Here is an 8,216-nt window from a genome sequence, read left to right on the forward strand (position 1 = left end):
AAATATATTGATTATAGTTAACTACATCACAAATATATATATATATATATATATATATATATATATATATATATATAGTAATACTAACCGAGCAACCAAGTGTGACATACAAGAACTCAAACTGATCATTAGCATCTGTTTGAATATGTGTCACCGTGCCAAGATTATGTTTGACCAAATTGTGAAAATAAGCTGAAAGTTTGGTAAAAGAATCCTCTTTGGTAACCCTTAACAACAACAGTGCATACTGCTTTGCATGTCAAGCCTGATGGTATGAGATACTGATTTTCAATTGTGCATTCATATTGTTAACAATATCGTGTCCTTGATATACTCTACTATAAGCTTCAGCCAAATCATCAGCAAAATATTCACCCAAAATATGTTTGTTTGTTTGTCGATGATTAGGTTGCAACATTGTTGAAGAACTTGTGTGTACGTCAACAAATTTATTCACTTGAAAAAGTCCGCCAAAATTTTTGATTCCTTTTGCTCTTAGTAACCAAGAACAATTTTTCCCAACAGACACAATCTCATACCTTGATTTGGTTGATCTACTTGTCTTCGTCTGAAAACCTTCTTGAATATATTTTTTCTCAATCGCCCGTTTTAGAAGGACTTTGTTATTAAATATACGGAGGCATTCAATCTTTGATTAGAGTCTACCATCTGTGATTGGATGTAACTAAATATACGCCTCTTTTTTTTTATTATAATACACTCTTATACTCTTATGTCCGAAAGGATAAGAGGTTGTTGAAAAAGTAAGAGCCTAAATTAAGAGGCTAGCTAACACTCTGGAAAAAAAAATTTAATAATAATAATAATATAATAATAATAAATCAAAGTCTGTCTCTTAATTGAAAATTTAAGAGACTACCTAACATGCCGTAAGAAAAATTATAATAATAACAACAGATCAAGTTGCAGCAACAACAATAATAATAACAACAAAAGACAACAATAACTACAACTACAATAACAACAACTATATCTACCGCTACATCTGCATCTACAACAACAACACAGTCACAATAACAACATCAACAACAACCACAACAACAATAACATCATCCCATCAATATCAACAACATCTAACAATAACCACCACGACAACATTAACAACAAAAACAATACCAACAACAATCTCATTCTTGCGGGATAAGGGGGTGTTGATGTCATTAGCCATTCCTCCACTTGAGGTAGAACATATGTGTCCATGGACTACCTTCATCACATGCAACAACGATCATAATAGTATTAATTAAACTAACTGATGTCGTCGACCTCAATTCTAATACATCAATTTGTCATGCAAGACACAAGTTATAAGAGGGCTTTGATCGATTTATAAGACTTTGATAACGTAAAATATGACCGGATTTTCAACAAAGAACAAAATTAAGAAATCCTTAGTTCTAAATCTCAATGAATTCCTATTACTAAACCTAAACATGCTACTTTTAAAAAAATAAAGACTAGTAATTTAGGACTCCTACATAAGGAATCATTTCATTTAAGCAAATAAAAAAAAAAGACTTGAAATTTTCCAAAAATTAAATGGCGGCTATATGAACGGGTAGTTACATATTCGTGTCCAGCAAAAATAGCCCTAAAAAACATGTCCAGCCTTGGCTCATTTAACAAACTGAAATCCCAATAAGTTCTTCCATCAACCTTCTAAAAAAGTCTGCATATGTTCCCTGGACAAACTCAAATGTCTAAAAAGCACAAGATTTGTAAAATTTAGGGAAAACCTTCTACTGATATTACAAGACTAAAAGGGTATTATAGTAAAATTTCATCTACAAGTTTCATTTTCTGTTAGCTTGATTCGCAGGGTACTTGGGGCTTGTTTTCCCTCCAAGCTTCCTTGCAGTGCGTTGTACAGCCGCCTGTCGTTGCCGCTGATAGTAGCTGCTCTTCCTTTTACTGCATCCATCACAAGGGTATATAAGTAATTCCACAACATCTTGAGTAAATTACAAAGTTGGTCCCTGTGTTGTACTGTTTGTTTTCAATATTATTATCCAAAAACAAAAAAATTTTGTTGCTTTTTTGACCACTGTGGTTTCATTTTGTTTTGGGTTTGAAGTTGATCCTTCCAAAATCACGTGTTTTGCACACACAAGGGTATTTTCGTCCTTTTGTCCTCTGCCATGTTCAAAATTTGGTTATTTTGTTTACGTTTTAGTAAACTGCGAAAATGGTCCTTGAGGTTTGTCATTTTCTTTGGTTTTCATAGCTAAAAGAATCTTTTTTCAACGCTCAATTTAACACCATGAAACCGAATCTGTTAAGTCCGTGTAAAATGACTATTTTGCCCTTATTTTGAGTTTTCTATTATTCTCTTATTGTAATTACTATATTAAAAAATAAGATTTTATTTTGTTCAATTTTAAATATGATCTAAAAAAATACTCTTGTTCAAAACAGGTTATTTAAAGCGGAATTAACCTAATTTATCACGTGTCAAGGAGATAAAACTAGAGAAAAGAAATGACGAAAATACCCTTGTGTGCGAAACAACCAAAGAGAGGGACGAAATTTGTAAATTAGTGGCTGAAAATCTGACCTTACAAAGAGAAGGCCTGCAGTAAGAACCAATCCTCCAACAGCCCATGAAACTTGTTCATTAATGGGCATTTGGCGGACCCACTGCTGAAAATGATGGAGTACACCGGAACTTTGGGTGGTCCGAGTGACACCGGATTGTGAACTCCGCCATGAATCCACAACAGATTCTAGACTTGCTTTTCCACCATAACAAAATGTATCTTTAAAATCATTAAATGGCTTCACAGAAAACCCAGAAGCTTTACAAAGCTCTGTTCCATTTATCACCCATTCAGATGCTCTTCCACAAACAGTGTCACTCATTCCACATGGAGCCAACACCTGTCATAAACCATATCAAATCAATTTAATTACCAAATTTATTTTCAGAACATTTTATTTTAATTATGAAAATTATAATAATAGTTTGGTTGCAAATTCTATAAAAAAAAAATATATAATCTAGTGATGAGCCAGGGGCAAATTGGTAATTTTAACAAATTTAACAGCTGAGCGGTGAATGTTGATGACCTAGGGACCAAAACAGAAATGAAAACTGGATATAGGGACCAAAAATTAAATAAATAAATAAAACTTTCTAACCACAAGGACCAAATTTGCACTTTACTCTTTTTATGACTATTATAGTAAGAGTTCAGTGGTTAAATCGATACAATGGTAAGTAGCTAAATTGATAAGAATTGTTTTTTTTTTTATGATAATTATAATCAACAGTTTGGTGATTAAATCGATAAAAAGAACATTTTAGAGGTTAAATCAATTAAATGGTGAAATTACATCATGTTTTTCTGTATTTTGCCTTGATATCAGAATTTGATAACTGGAAAAGATGTTTATCTTAAATGGTCAAAAGTTATATAATGGTTTGTTTAATCACTTTAAAAAATAGTTAAGTGGCTAAATCAATAAAATGTGCAGTAAGGTGTGCTTTTTTATAAATTAAAAAAAAAAATCCAACAATTAAAACATGATCAACATCACAACTTCTGCATGTTAAAAAGACTATTTATGTTGAATGATTCAAAACAATTTTACAACATGCAAGCAAATCTTTATTTTGTTATATAAATTTTAGTTAATATGTTGCTAATTCTTTCATTGTCTACCTAAAAAGCAATTGTTCTAAAAAAACATTTTGCTCATTTAATTTGGAAACATAAAAGATGCTTTTATTCTTCAGAAAAGTTAATAAAAACATCAATCTAGCCCTTAATTCCAAAAAAACAAAGAGTTAAATGCAAAAAATATCACAATGTTTTCATTGATCTGTTTATTTCCTCCTATTAAAACATTATATTTTAAAATACAAAAACAATTTTAACAAGACAAAATTTGAAAGTAGAATGCTATAAATATAATACACAAATAAAAAAAAAAAAAAGTAAATTACCTGATTCTTTGCATCCATAGCAAAGTAGGCATTAGAGCAAGCATCATAAATCCTATCACAAAGAGAGCCACATATAACAGGTGATCCAGGTTGTACACCAACATGTGGATCACAAATAGAACATTCTAGAAGCTCCCATAAATGCAAGCATTCATCACTCGCCTCTCCAGTTGAAGCCAATCTCCTAATTGCCAGCAAGGCAGGATGAGTTTGTGTGACATCACAACATGTTTTCTTCCGGAAGATTCTACAAAGAGTCAAATCATTTGGTCCCTTGTTGACTTTTCTTGGAGGCTTCCCTTGAATTGAATATGCTGGAAACCTACCTCCAGGAGATACACAAATTCCATCCGATTTTGCTGTAATCAAGAAATAGCAATGTACTTTCATTCATTTTCCTATTACAGATTTTTTTTTTAAATAATAATACCCAATTTGTTGCCTTTATATTCCTTGTTAGAAAAAACAGAAGGTAAAGAAGTTTATTTACTATCATCGTCTAAATAACCAAAAACACATTATGTCAAATTTACTACTAATTTAATAAATATGTAGGCATCTACATAAATACTTATACATATATCCACACACAAACACATAGACAAGTCTTAGGCTGTGTTTGGCACGCCATAGCTAGCTGATAAGCTAGCTTATTTAAGTTGTCATGTTTAAGCTAGTAGCTTTTTAAAAAGTTACTTAGAGTCTTAGACTAGCTTTTTAGGAGCTTTTTTAAAATTTTCCAAATATACCCCTTAATTAGTTATAAAAACACATTCTTTTAAATGTCCTGTTATGTCATTTTATATCTTTCAGCTACTATACCAAACATTATTTTTTATAAACTAGCTTTTTAGCTACCAGCTAGCTTTTTATTTAATAGCTAGATTTCAGCTATCAGCTAGCTTTTCGGATACCAACTAGTATGCCAAACATAGCCTTAGTACCCCAACTTCAAGGCAAGGGATAGTCGATGGCAAATTGACCTAGTGTTTGATATGTGTGTTGAACCCAAGTTACGAGGGTACTTTTGTCTTTTCACTTCTACGATTAACATTCTTTCTTTTTGGTTAGTAGTTAGATGCTACTATTCTATTCTTTATATAAACAGAAGGAACTAGACAGTAAGGTGCAGAAACTTGTAATGGATCGGTAACTCTCTCAGTTAACTTTTAGAAATCAATAGCAGTTTCCTGATTTTCTGTTGTTATGTTGTTTTGTAATCTGTGTAAATGAGGAGTTACTCTTCAACTTTTGGTTTATATATGACCTTGAAAGCATCCTCTAAGAATGCAAACTAAAGTGATGCAGAGCCAGAAGAAAAACCAAATCATCCAAGGTAAATAGAATATGAATGCCCCTAAACCATTACTTATTGAGATATCTGCATCCAACTTTGCATTTATATGTACTCATGCCCAGGTCTGATATCACCTAACAATGTTATTCCAAGGGAGAATTAATCCTGAGTGCTTCTGTTGGATAATTTATTCTTCTTTTAGTTTCCCTTTTTTTTCATGTTTGATGAACAGAAATAGAGGGATTTAGGCATGGTTCATCAACGAAGACTCACTTGGGAGCAACGGTTCACTGAACACGTCTCAATACAATTGCACGATCTTATTTATCATAATTTCACAAATCACAGTATCACCAACCAATCATGTCAACGCGTTTGTGTGTGTGTGTGAATAAAGACAACAAGGAAGGCAATCAGTAAGAGTCAATGGTGAAAAGAAGATGTTACCAGACGCTAATGGGAGTAAACGATTTAAACATGCCACGATCTGTAGCAGCAGAAACGAAACGCCATAGAAATCCAATTTTATCCTTCTCTGGACTAAAAGCGAATCCATCGTCAACGCACGTATGATTTCTAATTTTTCAAAGCCGTACTTTCAATCCTTCATTTATCGATAGAATTTAGGATTCCACAATCTAGGTCAGTCGTCTGAAAGACTGAAACTTTCACTGGTTTGAGGAATGTGAATTTGCCCCAAGAACAGAGATGTTCACTTCGCCCCACTAAACTATCACGGTCCATTCAAACTACCACCTTCTGTTATAAAATCTTACACTTTGTTGCCCTTTTAGTGGTTTTTGGTAGGGGTGTGCGCGGTGCGGTTTGGTGCGGTTCATAGTCAAAACCGCACCGCATATGCGGTTTCTGTTATTTGGAAACCACAAACCGCACCGCGAAGGTAGTAAACCGCATTATGAGGTGCGGTTTTATGCGGACGGTTTGTACGGTTTGAATGCGGTTTATGCGGTTTACGAGTTGTTTAACTTACACTATACCGACTTAAATGATAATAATGGTAAATGACCACACGGGTAATTAATTGTTTATTCTTTTTTATATGTAAAATATGATGAAATATTTGTAATTCGTGGAGCTTCACACTGACGATATGGAGCTTTACATAAAATTCACAGTGAGCTTTACAAAAAAGTATTTTATATCCCATACGGTTTCATGTAACTAAATTGTTTCACACTTTTATATTATATCTCATATAACTTCATTTAACAAACTTGTTTATATGGATGAAATTCAGTATATTTTCTTGTAAAATAAAATTTACAAATATCTAAATTATATGTTTAGTATATTTGAGTTACATATTGAAACGTAAAACCTATATATTAATCTGCAAGAGTATTTAATATTACATAATACATTTATTTGAGCTCATGTTTTGTTATATTCTAAACATAATGGTAGATTTTGTTTTGTTATATATATATATATATATATATATATATATATATATATATATATATATATATATATATATATATATATATATATATATATATATATGGTGCGGTGCGGTTTAAACCGCGACCAAGTAACTAAAAACCGCAAACCGCACCGCATAGTGCGGTTTAGAATAAACACGAACCGCAAACCGCACCGTGACATGTCTAAACCGCCTTATGCGGTGCGGGTTGGTGCGGTGCGGGCGGTTTGTGCGGTTTATGCGGTTTTGTGCACACCCCTAGTTTTTGGTAATAAAAAGAAAAGTAAATTACATCAAAGGTCCCTCTATTAAAACACACGTTCAGTCTTTATTTTCAAAAATTAATTCGGACCGTACCTGATATGTTTAAGAGCTGCACATTTCGTCTCTGAATTCATTAATCATACCTAATAAGACTGTCTTACCCTTATCTAATTATTTTCTCATTTATTTTTAATTTGTTTATATTAACAAACTTAAAAAGAAATAAGGCTCACTATTTAAAACCATTAACCTCTAACCTAACCCCAACCCACCCTTCACCGGTTCATCTTCTATTTGATCTGCTATCACAACTAGGAATTCTAAGGTTTTTGACTTTTGTAAACATTAACAAGGGTAACATTTGTGGCTAAAACTTGAAAGTATGCATGATGTTTATTCAATGACAACAAAATTCCATCAAACACTCTATACAAACACTTCAAATGGTCAACAAAAGATTGGAAACCCTAAAAATATCGGTTTAAGTCCATTATGGACTAGGATTTCCTTATTGGGCCTAATGGACCAATAAGCTTCCAATTTGACTATTTTGGGCTTAGAACCCTTAAATGGGCTCTAGTTGGACCCACATTCATAAAACCTAACCTTTTGGGCCATCATGGGCCTAAAATGGATTAGTTTACCTTTAATGGGCCTTGTTGGGCCATAATAAATCTAATTAATCCTAATGGGCCACAAATCCATTCTTTTATGCAAGATTGGGCCGTAAACCCTCCTAAGGGCCCAATGGGCCGAAAATCATCAAAATGAGCCTCATATTATTGGAACCAAGCATTAAAGGCCTATTCCATCTCTCTCATTTCTCCCTCTCGGCCCAACTATATATATATATATATATATATATATAGAAAAAAAAGAGATTAAGAGAGTTGACTTTTATGTTGCCACCTCTATATTACACAACAAATAACCATGCACTTCTCATGCATCCATACACCTATCACTTCAACTCTCTCTTTCCCACTCTCTTTTTCTTCTTCGGCCGAGAGCAAGAGGAAAACACACACACAACACCAAATCCTCTTTAACTCACTCTCTAAAATCATCCTCATCCTTCCTCCAAGATCTCGAAAATTGCTAGAGTTCTAAAGAATCTTCATCAAGTCATTCAAATCCTTGGTAAGTTCTTGTCAAACACAAACATCCTCTTTCATCTTAATATGAAAAACTCCTTCTTACATGGTTTTTATTCCATGATCACACCTTAGAATCTTCATAAGTTC

At 33.0% G+C, this 8,216-nt stretch overlaps 1 protein-coding gene across 1 annotated transcript; it reads right to left on the reverse strand.

Moving 5' to 3' along the window:
• Positions 1 to 1,607: 1,607 nt before the first annotated feature.
• LOC145125794 (folate receptor family protein) lies at positions 1,608 to 5,949 on the reverse strand. The gene is made up of 4 exons (XM_079061207.1): positions 5,712 to 5,949; positions 3,968 to 4,326; positions 2,576 to 2,898; positions 1,608 to 1,932 (listed from the first exon to the last, which is right to left on the reverse strand). Exons 1-4 carry the CDS (start codon positions 5,818 to 5,820, stop codon positions 1,815 to 1,817), a joined length of 909 nt encoding a protein of 302 aa, XP_078917333.1. The 5' UTR covers positions 5,821 to 5,949; the 3' UTR covers positions 1,608 to 1,814.
• Positions 5,950 to 8,216: the final 2,267 nt, after the last annotated feature.

The sequence above is a fragment of the Lactuca virosa genome, chromosome 7 (assembly GCF_052849685.1).
Source record: "Lactuca virosa cultivar CGN04683 chromosome 7, Lactuca_virosa_CGN04683_v6, whole genome shotgun sequence".
NCBI classification, from domain to species: Eukaryota; Viridiplantae; Streptophyta; class Magnoliopsida; order Asterales; family Asteraceae; genus Lactuca; species Lactuca virosa.